The sequence below is a fragment of the Salmo trutta genome, unplaced genomic scaffold, assembly GCF_901001165.1.
Source record: "Salmo trutta unplaced genomic scaffold, fSalTru1.1, whole genome shotgun sequence".
NCBI lineage: Eukaryota > Metazoa > Chordata > Actinopteri > Salmoniformes > Salmonidae > Salmo > Salmo trutta.
Window position 1 is genome coordinate 386641 of NW_021823434.1, and position 18223 is coordinate 404863.

Below are 18223 nucleotides of genomic sequence, written 5' to 3' on the forward strand. Positions count from 1 at the left end.
ATATATGTGTATATGTATGTCTATATAGGTATGTGTATGTATATATGTGTGTATGTATATCTATATAGGTATGTGTATGTATATATGTGTATCTGTATATATGTGTATATGTATGTCTATATAGGTATGTGTATGTATATATGTGTGCATGTATATCTATATAGGTATGTGTATGTATATATGTGTGTATGTATATATGTGTATCTGTATGTCTATATAGGTATGTGTATGTATATATGTGTGTATGTATATATGTGTATCTGTACGTCTATATAGGTATGTGTATGTATATATGTGTGTATGTATATCTATATAGGTATGTGTATGTATATATGTGTATATGTACGTCTATATAGGTATGTGTATGTATGCATATGTGTATGTATATGGATATATATATTTACCCCAAAAAATGTATGGGGGATTGGAAATGATGCAGACAATTACATTGATGGAAGCAACAATCTATCCTCAATATTAAGCTGATCCACCCCAAAAATATATATATAAATAAGTAAATACATAAATACTACTACTACTACTACTACTACTACTACTACTACTACTACTACTACTACTACTACTACTACTACTACTACTACTACTATTATTGATGTTAATGGTAATACTATTTCCAGTACTACTACTACTATTATTGATGTTAATGGTAATACCATTTCCACTAATACTACTACTATTATTGATGTTAATGGTAATACCATTTCCACTACTACTACTACTACTACTATTATTGATGTTAATGGTAATACTATTTCCACTACTACTACTATTATTGATGTTAATGGTAATACCATTTCCACTAATACTACTACTATTATTGATGTTAATGGTAATACCATTTCCACTACTACTACTACTACTATTATTGATGTTAATGGTAATACCATTTCCACTAATACTACTACTACTATTATTGATGTTAATGGTAATACCATTTCCACTAATACTACTACTACTATTATTGATGTTAATGGTAATACCATTTCCACTAATACTACTACTATTATTGATGCCTTACTGATCTTGGTCCCACCATTGTTGCTATATGTATACCTTGACAATGTAAGTAATTTAACTTGCCATATCAATAAAGTCTACTGAATTGAATTGAGAAGAGGTTCAGAGAGAGAGAGAGAAAGAGAGAGAGACTAGTCAGAGAGAGAGAGAGAGAGAGAGAGAGAGAGAGAAAGATACTAGTGAGAGAGAGAGACTTACCCAAAATTAAGAAAATCCTCCATGTCTATGTATAGACTCATTGAGCATAGTCTTGCTATTGAGAGAGGCTGCCATAGACAGACTTGAGAAAAGACAGGCTATGTGCACACTGCCCACAAAATGACGTGGAAACTGAGCTGCTCTTCCTAACCTCCTGCCAAATGTATGACAACATTAGAGGTACATATTTCCCACAGATTACACAGACCCACAACGAATTTGAAAACAAATCAAACATTGATACATTTCCATGTCTTTTAGGCAAAATACTACAATGTGCAATCACAGATGCAAGATTACTGGCCCATTGCCATGAGGAAAGAGCAACCAGTGAAGCACACACAACATTGTATATCCCACCAATGTTCATCTGTTTAATTATCTTCCCCCACTATACATATTACAACTACCTGCACATTACTAGAACAGTTGAAATGTCTTTATCTTTTTGAAACCTTTTTGACTGCAATGTTTACTATTCATTTATATTAGTGTTTTGTTGATGTTGTTATATTTGTCTCTTCTCACTTTTGTTTATTGTTTATTTCACTTGCTTTGGCAATGTTATTGACATGTTTCTCATGCCAAAGAAAACTCATTTTGAATTGAATTGAGAGAGAGGGTCAGAGAAGGTCTGGAAAGTCCAGAGAGCGAGAGAGAGAGAGAGAGAGAGAGAGAGAGAGCGAGACTGGAAACTCTAGAGAGAGAGAGGGTCAGGGAAAGACTGAAGCCCAGAGAGAGAGAGAGAGAGAGAGAGGGTCAGAGAAATACTGGAGAGTCGAGAGGTGGGGGGGTCAGAGACGGTCTGGAGAGTCGAGATAGAGAGAGGCCGTCAGAATCCAGAAAGAGGACTGGGAGTGTTGGTTCGTAGGTTAATACAGAGCTGAGGTAGAGATGTAGAGGTGTAGGGGTGTAGAGTTGTAGGTCAGTCCAGAGCTGAGGTAGAGATGTAGGGATGTAGGTCAGTCCAGAACTATGGTAGAGATGTAGGGGTGTAGGTCAGTCCAGAGCTGGGGTAGGGGTGTAGGGGTGTAGGTCAGTCCAGAGCTGAGGTAGAGATGTAGGGGTGTAGGGGTGTAGGTCAGTCCAGAGCTGAGGTAGAGATGTAGGGGTGTAGGTCAGTCCAGAACTATGGTAGAGATGTAGGGGTGTAGGGGTGTAGGTCAGTCCAGAACTATGGTAGATATGTAGGGGTGTAGGATTGTAGGTTAGTCCAGAGCTGAGGTAGAGATGTAGGGGTGTAGGTCAGTCCAGAGCTGAGGTAGAGATGTAGGGGTGTAGGATTGTAGGTTAGTCCAGAGCTGAGGTAGAGATGTAGGGGTGTAGGTCAGTCCAGAGCTGAGGTAGAGATGTAGGGGTGTAGGATTATAGGTTAGTCCAGAGCTGAGGTAGAGATGTAGGGGTGTAGGTCAGTCCAGAGCTGAGGTAGAGATGTAGGGGTGTAGGATTGTAGGTTAGTCCAGAGCTGAGGTAGAGATGTAGGGGTGTAGGGGTGTAGGTCAGTCCAGAACTATGGTAGAGATGTAGGGGTGTAGGCTAGTCCAGAGCTGAGGAAGAGATGTAGGGGTGTAGGGGTGTAGGTCAGTCCAGAGCTGAGGTAGAGATGTAGGGGTGTTGGGGTGTAGGTCAGTCCAGAGCTGAGGAAGAGATGCAGGGGTGTAGGGGTGTAGGCTAGTCCAGAGCTGAGGTAGAGATGTAGGGGTGTAGGGGTGTAGGGGTGTAGGCTAGTCCAGAGCTGAGGTAGAGATGTAGGGGTGTAGGTCAGTCCAGAGCTGAGGTAGAGATGTAGGGGTGTAGGGGTGTAGGTCAGTCCAGAACTATGGTAGAGATGTAGGGGTGTAGGCTAGTCCAGAGCTGAGGAAGAGATGTAGGGGTGTAGGGGTGTAGGTCAGTCCAGAGCTGAGGTAGAGATGTAGGGGTGTTGGGGTGTAGGTCAGTCCAGAGCTGAGGAAGAGATGCAGGGGTGTAGGGGTGTAGGTTAGTCCAGAGCTGAGGTAGAGATGTAGGGGTTTAGGTCAGTCCAGAGCTGAGGTAGAGATGTAGGGGTGTAGGGGTGTAGGGGTGTAGGTCAGTCCAGAGCTGAGGTAGAGATGTAGGGATGTAGGTCAGTCCAGAGCTGAGGAAGAGATGTAGGGGTGTAGGTGTGTAGGGGGGTAGGTCAGTCCAGAGCTGAGGTAGAGATGTAGGGGTGTAGGGGTGTAGGGGGGTAGGTCAGTCCAGAGATGAGGTAGAGATGTAGGGGTGTAGGTCAGTCCAGAGCTGAGGTAGAGATGTAGGGGTGTAGGGGTGTAGGTTAGTCCAGAACTATGGTAGAGATGTAGGGGTGTAGGTCAGTCCAGAGCTAAGGTAGAGATGTAGGGGTGTAGGGGTGTAGGTCAGTCCAGAGCTAAGGTAGAGATGTAGGGGTGTAGGGGTGTAGGTTAGTCCAGAGCTGAGGTAGAGATGTTGTGGTGTAGGGGTGTAGGTCAGTCCAGAGCTGAGGTAGAGATGTAGGGGTGTAGGGGTGTAGGTCAGTCCAGAGCTGAGGTAGAGAAGTAGGGGTGTAGGTCAGTCCAGAGCTGAGGTAGAGATGTAGGGGTGTAGGTTAGTCCAGAACTATGGTAGAGATGTAGGGGTGTAGGTCAGTCCAGAGCTAAGGTAGAGATGTAGGGGTGAAGGTCAGTCCAGAGCTGAGGTAGAGATGTAGGGGTGTAGGTTAGTCCAGAGCTGAGGTAGAGATGTAGGGGTGTAGGTCAGTCCAGAGCTGAGGTAGAGAAGTAGGGGTGTAGGTCAGTCCAGAGCTGAGGTAGAGAAGTAGGGGTGTAGGTCAGTCCAGAGCTGAGGTAGAGATGTAGGGGTGTAGGCTAGTCCAGAGCTGAGGTAGAGATGTAGGGGTGTAGGGGTGTAGGTCAGTCCAGAGCTGAGGTAGAGATGTAGGGGTGTAGGATTGTAGGTCAGTCCAGAGCTGAGGTAGAGAAGTAGGAGTGTAGGTCAGTCCAGAGCTGAGGTAGAGAAGTAGGGGTGTAGGGGTGTAGGGGGGTAGGTCAGTCCAGAGCTGAGGAAGAGATGTAGGATTGTAGGTCAGTCCAGAGCTGAGGTAGAGATGTAGGGGTGTAGGTCAGTCCAGAGCTAAGGTAGAGATGTAGGGGTGTAGGTCAGTCCAGAGCTGAGGTAGAGATGTAGGGGTGTAGGATTGTAGGTTAGTCCAGAGCTGAGGTAGAGATGTAGGGGTGTAGGGGTGTAGGTCAGTCCAGAGATGAGGTAGAGATGTAGGGGTGTAGGATTGTAGGTTAGTCCAGAGCTGAGGTAGAGATGTAGGGGTGTAGGTCAGTCCAGAGATGAGGTAGAGATGTAGGGGTGTAGGATTATAGGTTAGTCCAGAGCTGAGGTAGAGATGTAGGGGTGTAGGTCAGTCCAGAGCTGAGGTAGAGATGTAGGGGTGTAGGGGTGTAGGTCAGTCCAGAGCTGAGGTAGAGATGTAGGGGTGTAGGTCAGTCCAGAGATGAGGTAGAGATGTAGGATTGTAGGTCAGTCCAGAGCTGAGGTAGAGATGTAGGGGTGTAGGTCAGTCCAGAGCTAAGGTAGAGATGTAGGGGTGTAGGTCAGTCCAGAGCTGAGGTAGAGATGTAGGGGTGTAGGTCAGTCCAGAGCTGAGGTAGAGATGTAGGGGTGTAGGATTGTAGGTTAGTCCAGAGCTGAGGTAGAGATGTAGGGGTGTAGGGGTGTAGTTCAGTCCAGAGATGAGGTAGAGATGTAGGGGTGTAGGATTGTAGGTTAGTCCAGAGCTGAGGTAGAGATGTAGGGGTGTAGGTCAGTCCAGAGATGAGGTAGAGATGTAGGGGTGTAGGATTATAGGTTAGTCCAGAGCTGAGGTAGAGATGTAGGGGTGTAGGTCAGTCCAGAGCTGAGGTAGAGATGTAGGGGTGTAGGGGTGTAGGTCAGTCCAGAGCTGAGGTAGAGATGTAGGGGTGTAGGTCAGTCCAGAGATGAGGTAGAGATGTAGGATTGTAGGTCAGTCCAGAGCTGAGGTAGAGATGTAGGGGTGTAGGTCTGTCCAGAGCTGAGGTAGAGATGTAGGGGTGTAGGGGTGTAGGGGTGTAGAGGTGTAGGTCAGTCCAGAGCTGAGGTAGAGAAACAGACTGGCATACTGTAGGATACAGTATCATGATGTTTTGTAATTGAATCAGACATAAAAACGACTACTATGTTATTAATAAGTAGTCTGTTGGAAATATCCTTCCCTGGAGAGACAGACAATGAGCATAATTACAAATTCAAACAAATGTATCGCAAATGTTTACACTGTAGAATTCCTTATACTTTATACTCTATTCAGTGTCCACATCACTAAGGACTTAACATGGTCCACACCTCAGTGTCCACATCACTAAGGACTTAACATGGTCCACACCTCAGTGTCCACATCACTAAGAACTTAACATGGTCCACACCTCAGTGTCCACATCACTAAGGACTTAACATGGTAGACACCTCAGTGTCCACATCACTAAGGACTTAACATGGTCCACACCTCAGTGTCCACATCACTAAGGACTTAACATGGTCCACACACCAACACAGTTGTGAAGAGGGCACGGCAGCACCTCTTCCCCCTCAGGAGACTGAAAGGATAAAACAGGCCCTCAGATTCTCAAAAGGTTCTACAGTTGCACCATTGAGAGCATCTTGACTGGCTGCATCACTGCTTGGCATCCAACCGCAAGGCACTACAGATGGTAATGCATACGGCCCAGTACATCACTGGGGCCGAGCTCCCTGCCATCCAGAACCAACCTCTACGTCTTGTGGTGTCAGAGGAAGGCCCTAAATATTGTGAAAGACTCCAGCCACCTAAACCATAGACTGTTCTCCCTGCTGCAGCACGAAATGCAGTACCGATGTACCAAGTCTGGAACCAACACGATCCTGAACAGCTTTTACCCCCAAGCCATAAGACTACTAAATAGTTAACCAAATAGCGGACTATCTGCATTGGCCCTGTTTGCATCAACTCTTTTGACTCATAACACACTACTGCTACTGTTTATTATCTATCTACTGGTACTTCCTGTATATAGCCATGTTATTACCTGGTACTTCCTGTATATAGCCATGTTATTACCTGGTACTTCCTGTATATAGCCATGTTATTACCTGGTACTTCCTGTATATAGCCATGTTATTACCTGGTACTTCCTGTATTTAGCCATGTTATTACCTGGTACTTCCTGTATATAGCCATGTTATTACCTGGTACTCCCTGTATATAGCCATGTTATTACCTGGTACTCCCTGTATATAGCCATGTTATTACCTGGTACTCCCTGTATATAGCCATGTTATTATCTCGTACCCCTGCACATCGACTCAGTACTGGTACTTCCTGTACATAACCATGTTATTACCTCGTACCCCTGCACATTGACTCAGTACTGGTACCCCGTGTACAGTGCATTCGGAAAGTATTCAGACACCTGACTATTTCAACAACAAGAAATACATTACAGGCTTATTCTAAAATGGATTATATATATTTTTCATCAATCTACACACCTGAGTAAAGGGTCTGAATACTTATGTAAATGTGATATTTCAGTTAAATTTGTTTCAAAATTTGCTCAAATAAAATAAAAACATTACGTTTTTTTTATAATGACAAGCAAAAACGTAATGTTTTTATTTTATTTGAGCAAATTTTGAAAAAAATGTAACTGAAATATCACATTTACATAAGTATTCAGTCCCTTTACTCAGTACTTTGCTGAAGCCTCTAATCTTCTTAGGTATGATGCTACAAGCTTGGCACACCTGTATTTGGGGAGTTTCTCCCATTCTTCTCTGCAGATCCTCTCAAGTTCTGTCAGGTTGGATGGGGAGCGTTGCTACACTGCTATTTTCAGGTCTCTTCAGAGATGTTCGATTGGGTTCAAGTCCGGGCTCTGGCTGGGCCACTCAAGGACATTCAGAGACTGGGAGCTCTGGAGCAGGTTTTCATCTAGGATCTCTCTGTACTTTTCTCCGTTCATCTTTCTCTCAATCCTGACTAGTTTCCCAGTCCCTGCTGCTGAAAAACATCCCCACAGCATGATGTTGCCACCACCATGCTTCACCATAGGGATGGTGCCAGGTTTCCTCCAGACGTGACGCTTGGCATTCAGGCCAAAGAGTTCAATCTTGGTTTCATCAGACCAGAGAATCTTGTTTCTCATGGTCTGAGTCCTTTAGGTGCCTTTTGGCAAACTCCTTGGGGGCTGTCATGTGCCTTTTACTGAGGAGTGGCTTCCGTCTGGACACTCTACCATAAAAGCCTGATTGATGGAGTGCTGCAGAGATGGTTGTCCTTCTGGAAGGTTCTCCCATCTCCACAGATGAACTCTGGAGCTCTGTCAAAGTGACCATTGGGTTCTTGGTCACCTCCCTGACCTAGGCCACTCTCCCCCGATTGATCAGTTTGGCCGGGCAGCCAGCTCTAGGAAGAGTCTTGGTGGTTCCAAACTTCTCCCATTTAAGAATGATGGAGGCCACTGTGTTCTTGGGGACCTTCAATGCTGCAGACATTTTTTAGTAACCTTCCCCAGATCTGTGCCTCGATGCACCTGAGCTCAATTTTGAGTCTCATAGTAAAGGGTCTGAATACTTATCTAAATAAGGTATTTCTGTTTTGTATTTGTAATATATTTGTCTACATTTCTAAAATCTTGTTTTTGCTTTGTCATTATGGGATATTGTGTGTAGCTTGATGAGGAAAAATGATTTAATCCATTTTAGAATAAGGCTGTAACCTAACAAAATGTGGAAAAAGGGAATGGGTCTGAATACTTTCTGAATGCTCTGTATATAAGCAAGTTAACATTAATCTGTGTATTTATTCTTGGTGTTTTTCTTTTCTATTATATTTCTATCTTTCTATCTGCTTTTTGGGAAGCCCTCATTACTAAGCATTGCACTGTTAGTCCACAACTAATGTGACAAATAACATTTGAATTATTTGCAAGACATATTGGAGTAAACATTTTCCCAACATGCGGTTGATCTATAATCAATCTAAGGACATGTCACAGTCTTCCTCTAGCTCCACTAGACAGCTGGGACAAGGGTCTCTTCTACACCTCCTTTACATGTTAGAATATATTTGGGCCATTTGTTCCAACCATGGGCTGCACTAACACACGCCAGGCAGAGTCCCGGTGAGAGCATTAGTTCCCATGCTCATTATTGCAAGGCCTTTGTCCACTGTGTGTTTCAGACAGCCCTAACCCACAGCCCTGTCTGGATAGGCAAGACGGTCAGGTCTGCTCTGCACTGCACGGGGGAAGGTGGGGGTAGGGTGAACCCACCGCCTGCCTGCCTGCCTGCCTGTCCGCCTGCCTGCCTGCCTGCCTGCCTGTCTGCCTGCCTGCCTGCCAGTCTGTCTGTCTGTCTGCCTGCCTGTCTGCCTGCCAGCCAGTCTGCCTGCCTGCCTGTCTGTCTGTCTGCCTGCCTGCCAGCCAGCCAGCCAGTCTGCCTGCCTGCCTGCCTGCCTGCCTGCCAGCCTGCCTGTCTGCCTGCCTGCCTGCCTGCCTGCCTGCCTGCCTGCCTGTCTGCCTGTCTGCCTGCCTGCCAGCCTGCCTGCCTGCCTGCCTGCCTGTCTGCTGTGAATTACTGTCTCTGTCTGACAATATCATATATTCCACCACTACAACGGGATGTAGGCTAGGCCACAGATGACAAAGAAATAGCTATTTCCAGTCTGAGCCGTTAGCTGTAGCCTTCCTAGCCCTTACTGTAGCCTGCCTATCCCCTACTGTAGTCTACTGTATGTAGGCCTACGTCTACCAAACTATGAGACATTTTTGAATGTGGGAGTAGGCCAAGTTAGCCGAGACTGCAGGAGTTTTGGGGAACGTCTGCGCAGCCCCTCTAGAGCTGCAGACGTAATTTGACATGGGCGCATAGGTTCGAGTTAGGTTTCACTGAGAAACAGGCATAAATGTGGAAATGTGCACCCAACATAACCATCGACAATATCATTATTAACTTAATTAATATAAAAAAATAATACAATCGAAGTCCAGAGTCATTGTGACCTCAATTAAATAATATCCTAATGCAATGCACCACACATCACGTCTGCGTGAAAACTCAGATGGACAGAATGATCGAAAATAGCGTGCCACCAACCATCCGGTGGATAAATACAACACCGTTTATCTAAAACACGCTCGGTCGAGAGACTGCTGTCACAATCGGTTACAGGTTAAACCAACTGTCCTGTCGCGCTTTCTATCGTGCGTTGTAACAATAAATGCGCAAATCGGTTTGATTTAAAAACAGCTACGTAGTGTCATAAATGCGTAGTTACTTACATATATCCATCCCCTGTGACTGGGATCCAGTGCAGTTGCAGGAACAAATGACATTAGAGTTAGAGTTGATAGAGCTGCCCGGTACCGTTGTGTTTTGCATGGGGCTCGGGAGTAGCGGGACGCCGGGGAAGAGCCGCCGACAGTGGCCCTACACAGGGCTGACAACTTGTACAGCAGCTCCCGCTGTCAGAGTCGGCCTCTATGGTTCCACATTCCTCACGTCATTCCAACCTAGTCACGATGTAGCGATGTTACCTATGGTGAATAGACGCCCCACATCTTGACAATTTTTTTTCCAGCGCCCCTCTCGCATTCATTCAAAAGAATGGCTGTGTTCCGTGCTCCTGGTGTGGGCAGGCTTACACCCCACCCCTCCTCCCTCCGCTTTCCAAAAGGGGAGCGGTTCCAGACAGGCTGCCAGACATGGGGGGTGGGGGGGGGAAGCTAGACTCGGAGCAGTGGGGTGGTGGAGGGAGACTGCTGCTGGTGACAATGACAGTGAGAGAGAGCGAGGGAGAGGGGCTGGCCTAGCCAGTGGGAGCTGTGAGAGAGAGGGACAACCTGCTAGTCTGACTCCCGAAGGACCTACACAGAGTGAACCCAGGACAAGAAGACCACCGCATCACCAGCCACACCCCAACCAGCTGAGACCCCCCCCCCAAACAAACCCTAGCCACACCCCATACAGTGCTTTTGGAAAGTATTCAGACCCCTTGACTTTTTCCACATTAGGTTACAGCCTTATTCTAAAATTAATTCAATTGTTTTTTTTCCTCATCAATCCCATAATGACAAAGCCAAAATATTTTTTGGGTATTTTTGATCATTTATGAAAAAAAAAAAAAAGGAATATACATTTACATAAGTATTCAGACCCTTTACTCAGTACTTTGTTGAAGCACCTTTGGCAGCGATTACAGACTCGAGTCTTCTTGAGTATGACGCTACAAGCTTGGCACACATGTATTTGGGGAGTTTCTCCCATTCTTCTCTGCAGATCCTCTCAAGCTGTCAGGTTGGATGGGGGAGCGTTGCTGCAGTCTCTCCAGAGATGTTCGATCAGGTTTAAGTCCGGGATCTGGCTGGGCCCCTCAAGGACATTCAGAGACTTGTCCCGAAGCCACTCCTGCGTTGTCATGGCTGTGTGCTTAGGGTCGTTATCCTGTTGGAAGTTGAACCTTCGCCCCCAGTTTGAGGTCCTGAGAGCTCTGGAGACGGATTTCATCAAGGATCTCTCTATACTTTGCTCCGTTCATCTTTCCCTCGATCCTGACTAGTCTCTCAGTCCCTGCTGCTGAACAACATCCCCACAGCATGATGCTGTCACCACCATGCTTCACTGTAGGGATGGAGCCAGGTTTCCTCCAGACATGATGCTGCCACCACCATGCTTCACTGTAGGGATGGAGCCAGGTTTCCTCCAGACATGATGCTGCCACCACCATGCTTCACCGTAGGGATGGAGCCAGGTTTCCTCCGGACATGATGCTGCCATCACCATGCTTCACTGTAGGGATGGTTGCAAGTTTCCTCCAGACTTGATGCTTGGCATTCAGGCCAAATAGTTCAATCTTAGTTTGATCAGACCAGAGAATCTTATTTCTCATGGTCTGAGAGTCTTTAGGTGCCTTTTGGCAAACTCCAAGGGGGCTGTCATGTGCCTTTTACTGAGGAGTGGCTTCCGTCTGGCCAATCTACCATAAAGACCTGATTGGTGGAGTGCTGCAGACATGGTTGTCCTTCTGGAAGGTTCTCCCATCTCTACAGAAGAACTCTAGAGCTCTGTCAGAGTGACCATCGAATCCTTGGTCACCACCCTGACCAAGGCCCTTCTCCCCCGATTGCTCAGTTTGGCCGGGTGGCCAGCTCTTCCAAACTTGTTCCATTTAAGAATGATGGAGGCCACTGTGTTCATGGGGACCTTCAATGCTGCAGAAATGTTTTGGTCCCCTACCCCAGACCATCCTGTCTCAGTGCTCTACGGACAATTCCTTCAACCTAATGGCTTAGTTTTTGCTTTGACATGCACTGTCAACTGTGGGACCAAATCAAATTGTATTCGTCACATACACGTGTTTCGCAGATGTTATTGCGGATGTAGTGTAGTGCAGCTCTAGCAGTGCAGTAATATCTAACAGTAATATTTAACAATTTCACAGCAATACACAGATCTAAAGTAAAGGAATGTAATTCTTAAGAATATATAATATATGGACGAGCAATGTCAGAGCGGACTACAGTAAGATAGAGTAGAATAGGATAGAATACAGTATATACATATGAGATGAGTAATACATAGACTAAGATACAGTAGAATAGTATAGAATACAGTATATACATATGAGATGAGTAATGCATAGACTATGATACAGTAGAATAGTATAGAATACAGTATATACATATGAGATGAGTAATACATAGACTAAGATACAGTAGAATAGTATAGAATACAGTATATACATATGAGATGAGTAATGCATAGACTAAGATACAGTAGAATAGTATAGAATACAGTATATACATATGAGATGAGTAATGCATAGACTAAGATACAGTAGAATAGTATAGAATACAGTATATACATATGAGATGAGTAGTGCATAGACTAAGATACAGTAGAATAGTATAGAATACAGTATATACATATGAGATGAGTAATACAAAATATGTAAACATTATTAAAGTGACTAGTGTTCCATTATTAAAGTGGCCAGTGATTCCAAGTCTATATAGGGCAGCAGCCTCTAACGTGCAAGTGATGGCTATTTAACAGAATTGAACAGATAGAATCTGTTTTTCAGTCTCTTGGTCCCAGCTCTGATGCACCTGCACTGACCTCGCCTTCAGGATGATTGCAGGGTGAAAGGGCCTTGGATGGTTGATGTGTTTGATGATCTTTTTGGCCTTCCTGTGACATCTGGTGCTCTAAGTGTCCTGGAGGGTTGGCAGTATAGCCCCGGTGATGCGTTGGGCAGACCACACCACAACTGTAGAGCCTTGTGGTTGAGGGCGGTGCAGTTGCCGTACCAGGAGGTGATACAGCACAACAGGATTCTCTCAATTGTGCATCTGTAAAGGTTTGTGAGGGTTTTAGGTGACAAGCCAAATTTCTTCAGCCTCCTGGAGGTTGAAGAGGCGCTATTGTGCCTTCTTCACCACGCTGTCTGTGTGGGTGGACCATTTCAGTTTGTCTGTGATGTGTACGCAGAGGAACTTAAAACTTTCCACTTTCTCTACTGCTGTCCCGTCGATGTGGATGAGGGGGTGCTCCCTCTGCTGTTTCCTGAAGTCCACGATCATCTCCTTTGTTTTGTTGACATTGAGTGAGAGGTTGTTTTCCTGACACCATCCTCCGAGTGCCCTCACCTCCCTGTAGTCTGTCTCGTCGTTGTTGGTAATCAGGCCCACTACCGTTGTCATCTGCAAACTTGATGACTGAGTTGGAGGCGTGGATGGCCACGCAGTCATGGGTGAACAGGGAGTACAGGAGAGGGCTGAGAACACACCCTTGTGGGGCCCCAGTGTTGAGGATAAGTTAAGTCGAGGTGTTGTTTCCTACCTTCACCACCTGGGGGCGACCTGTCAGGAATGCAAGGACCCAGTTGCACAGGGCGGGGTTGAGGCCCAGGGCCTACAGCTTGATGATGGTCTTGGAGGGTACTATGGTGTTGAACGGTGAGCTATAGTCAATGAACAGCATTCTTACATTAGGTATTCCTCTTGTCCAAGTGGGATAGGGCAGTGTGCAGTGCAATTGCGATTACATCGTCTGTGGATCTATTGGGGCGGTAAACAAATTGTGATATGAAAATGTGATATGATCCTTGACTAGTCTCTCAAAGCACTTCATGATGACTGAAGTGAGTGCTACGGGGCGATAGTCATTTAGTTCAACTACCTTTGCTTTCTTGGGTACAGGAACAATGGTTGACATTTTGAAGCAAGTGGGAACAGCAGACTGAGATAGGGAGAGATTGAACATATCCGTAAACACCCCAGCCAGCTGGTCTGCGCATCCTCTGAGGATGCGACTAGGGATGCTGTCTGGGCCGACAGCCTTGCGAGGGTAAACACGTTTAAATGTCTTACTCAAGTCGGCCACAGAGAAGGAGACCCCACATTCCTTGGGAGCCACGTCAATGGTACTCCATTATCTTCAAAGCAGGCGAAGATGTATAGCTTGTCTGGGTGCAAGACGTCAGTGTTCGCAACGTGTCTGGTTTTCCCTTTGTAATCCGTGATTGTCTGTAGACCCTACCACATACGTCTCATGTCTAAGCCATTGAATTGCGACTCTACTTTGTCTCTGTACTGATGTTTTGCCTGTTTATTACCTTGCGGAGGGAATAGCTGCACTGTTTGTATTCGGTCATGAATTCCAGTCGCCTAGCCACGATTAAAAGCGGTGGTTCGCGCTTTCAGTTTTGCGTGAATACTGCCATTAATCCACGGTTTCTGGTTAGGAAAGGTTTTAATAGTCACAGTGGGTACAATATCTCTGATGCTCTTGCTAATAAACTCGCTCACCGAATCAGCATATACATAAATGTTGTTGTCTGAGGCTAACCTGAACATATTCCAGTCCAAGTGATCGACGCAATCTTGAAGCGTGGAATCCGATTGATCAGACCAGCATTGGACAGACCTGAGCATGGGCGTTTCCTGTTTTAGTTTCTGTCTATAGGCTGGGAGCAACAAAATGGAGACATGGTCAGATTTGTCGAAGGCAGGGTGGGGGAGGGTCTTGTATGCATAGTGGAAGTTAGAGTAGCAATGGTCCAGAATGCTACCAGCTCGTGTCGCGCATTCGATATGCTGATAGAATTTAGGAAGTATTGTTCTCAGGTTAGCTTTGTTAAAATCCCCAGCTACAATAAATGCAGCCTCAGGTTGTATGGTTTCCAGTTTACATAGAGTCCAGTGAAGTTCTTTCAGGGCCGTCGAGGTATCTGCTTGGGGGGGGATATACACGGCTTTGACTGTAATTGAAGAGAATTCTCTTGGTAGATAATGCGGTCGGCATTTGATTGTAAGGAATTCTAGGTCAGGTGAACAAAAAGGACTTGAGTTCCTGAGTTCCTGTATGTTGTTGTGATTACACCATGAGAACCCAGGTGGCTGTATGGACGGGGACAGTATATCCGGAGAGAGCCATGATTCCGTGAAACAGAGTATGTTCCACTCCCTGATGTCTCTCTGGAAGGATATCCTCGCCCTGAGCTCATCTACTTTATTGTCCAGAGACTGAACATTAGCGAGTAATATACTCGGAAGCGGTGGATGATGTGTACACCTCCTGAGTCGGACTAGTAGTCCACACTGAATACCTCTTCTCCTTCGGCGGCGTCTTGGAGCAACTTCTGGGATAAGTTTAATTGCCCTGGGGGTTGTGAACAAAGGATCCAATTCGGGAAAGTCGCATTCCTGGTCGTAATGCTGTTAATGCTGGTGAATTACCGCCACTCTGACATCCAACAGTTATTTCCGGCTGTATGTAACAACACAAAAAAACGTTCTGGGCTAATAATGTCAGAAATAACACACAAAAAAACCCGAAATACTTCAAAGTTGCTTAGGAGCTAGAATCAGAGCTGCCATGTATGTCGGCCCCATCTTATCCCCACACTGATCCTGTCTAACAACATGTATAGACAACAGTAAGTGTCACGCCCTGATCTGTTTTCCCTGTCCTTGTTCTTGTCTCCACCCCCCTCCAGGTGTTGCTCATCTTCCCCCATTATCCCCTGTGTATTTATACCTGTTTTCTGTCTGTCTGTTGCTAGTTCGTCTTGTTTGTTCAAGCCTACTAGCATTTGTCTCAGCTCCTGTTTTTCCCTAGTCACTTTTTCTCGTCCTTCTGGTTTTTGACCTTTGCCTGTCCTGACCCTGTACCCGCACACCTGACCACTGCCTGTCTCTGACCCTGAGCCTGCCTGCCGTTCTGTACCTTTGCACCACCTCTGTATTACAGACCTCTGCCTGACCTGACCCTGAGCCTGCCTGTGTCATATTCGTGTATGTTGGTGGCAAGGAAGTCAGGCGCAGGAGAAACCAAATGGGTTATTCTGGAGTATTTAATTTAAAAAACAAACTCCACAACCAAAGTACAGAATAACCTGGGTAACATAATACCCGTCGCACACCGATACAAAACACACATAACATAACAAAAACAATCACCGACAAGGACATGAGGGGAAACAGAGGGTTAAATACACAACATGTAATTGATGGGATTGGAAACAGGTGTGTAGGAAGACAAGACAAGACCAATGGATAATGAAAAACTGATCAATGGTGGCTAGAAGACCGGTGACGTCGACCGCCGAGCACCACCCGAACAAGGAGGGGCATCGACTTCGGCAGAAGTCGTGACAGCCTGCCGTCCTGTACCTTGGCCGCTGCTCTGGATTATCGACCCCTGCCTGCCTTGACCTGTCTTTTGCCTGCCCCTGTGGTTACAATAAACATTGTTACTTCACACAGTCTGCACTTCGGTCTTACCTTGATTCATGATAGTAAGATCTTTAGAATAGGGTAGATTATAGTGAACAACATGTATAGGCTACACTGTGGCTCAGTTGGTAGAGCATGGTGTTTGCAACGCCAGCATGGTGTGTGCAACTTCAGGGTTGTGGGTTTGATTCCCACGGGGGGTCAGTACAACAACAAAAAATGTATGAAAGGTATGCATTCACCACTGTAAGGCGCTCTGGATAAGAGCGTCTGCTAAATGACTAAAATGTAAATGTAAAATGTTTAGAATAGGGTTGTTTATAGCGAAATACTTACTGTTGTTGACACTTACTGTTGTCTACAGTAGGATGTTTGGATTCAGGTAGTTGATAGCGAACAACATCTATAGACTATAGTAGGATGTTTAGAATAGGCTAGTGTAACCTTTTCGGCGCCGGGTTCTTTGTAAGGCAGGGTTTACTCATACAAACACACAACACCAGTCCAAGTGAAGGGTTAAACCAGCGTATTACTAGCAGGCTTTGGCAGCATTCTTGAAATCCAAAATATCAAAACAAACAAAGTAGACACTTGTCCCCAGTGGATCTATTGGGGCGGTAAGCAAATTGAAGTGGGTCTAGGGTGGCAGGTAAGGTAGAGGTGATATGATCCTTGACTAGTCTCTCAAAGCACTTCATGATGACAGAGGTGAGTGCTACGGGGCAATAGTCATTAAGTTCAGATACCTTTGCTTTCTTGGGTACAGGAACAATGGTGGACATCTTGAAGCATGTGGGGACAGCAGACTGGGATAGGGAGAGATCAGGTAATTTGGTGTATAACCTTGAGTCTTTTTTTGGTTCTGTGTCTTTTCCTCATCTCTTATCTTTCTCTCAGCCCCTTTGAACATCCAGACACATGGATGGATGGATGGATGGATGGATGGATGGATTATTGAGTGGATGGATGGATTATTGAGTGGATGGATGGATGGATTATTGAGTGGATGGATGGATGGATTATTGAGTGGATGGATGGATGGATGGATGGATTATTGAGTGGATGGATGGATGGATTATTGAGTGGATGGATGGATGGATGGATGAGGAAGAATGGATGGATGGAGGATGGATGGATGGATGGATGGATGGATGGATGGATGGATGGATGGACGGATGGACGGATGGATTAATATATTAATGAGTGGATGGATGGATGGATTAATACATGAATGGATGGATGGATAGATGAATCAGCTTCAGACCCAACAGCACTGATGAGAATGATTTAAAAACAGTTTAACTAGTCTCTCTCACAGACTCATGTCGCTCTGTAAAAAAAAATTAAAAAACGGAAATGTATCCACTCACTACTGTAAGTCTCTCTGGATAAGAGCCTCTGCTAAATGACTCTCTACTGTAAGTCTCTCTGGATAAGAGCCTCTGCTAAATGACTCACTACTGTAAGTCTCTCTGGATAAGAGCCTCTGCTAAATTACTAAAAAGTAAATGTAAAGAGACTACCATTTAAATATGGTGATTTTTGTTACATGCAGGAGCCACCAGGGGGAAGCAGAGAGTCAGAAACGCTTGAGTCCAGTCAGATTCGAAGAGTACAGGGGAGGATGAATCATAGGACAAGGAGGACATCTGAAGATCTAAAGTAGCTCTTCAGGACTGAAAGTTCATTAATGAAGTGGGTCACAAAGGAGAGGTCAGAGGTTAGAGAGAGAGACTCACCTTGTCACAAAAGACCTTGATCTGAGCGTAGGCTCTGTGGAGGGGCTTGTTGCTGCGGTTGTTGTAACTGTAGGTGTCAGTCTGGATCATCAGAGGAAGACCCTTCACCCCCTTCTGAGACGAGAAGTCTGTACTCAGACAGTTAATAAAACCTATATCTCAGTTGGGAGACCTTCCAAATACAACATCATATTTCATATTGACTAAATATCAAACTTTACAAAGCATGGGAACCAAATGACTACATGTTGTTACGTAAGAATGGGGCCAGCTCCCACTGTTCTATGGCTGTGGTGTCTCATACCAGGTAGTCAGCCTGCGTTAGTAAGGCATTTATCCAATAAGGAAGAGAGAAGGACAGAACAGAGCAGAACAGAAAAGAGAGCTCGGATATGCTGAGACAAGCCATGGTCTCAACAATCTGTCTGCCTCAGGGCCACAGCATATCAAAGAGACAACAGAGAAAAT

At 45.4% G+C, this 18223-nt stretch overlaps 1 protein-coding gene across 2 annotated transcripts in view; it reads right to left on the reverse strand.

The window, feature by feature from the left end:
• The window catches only part of ldlrad4a (low density lipoprotein receptor class A domain containing 4a), a 150665-nt gene extending 140752 nt beyond the window's left edge, over window positions 1-9913 (reverse strand). Inside the window, exon 1 of one of the 2 annotated variants that reach the window (XM_029748985.1) lies at window positions 9561-9913. In XM_029748985.1, the coding sequence (XP_029604845.1) occupies window positions 9561-9660 (100 nt within the window). In that variant the 5' untranslated portion in view covers window positions 9661-9913. The remainder of the gene's footprint in view (window positions 1-9560) is intronic. The other variant, XM_029748986.1, reaches the window with a different exon arrangement.
• Between the last annotated feature and the right edge of the window lie 8310 nt (window positions 9914-18223).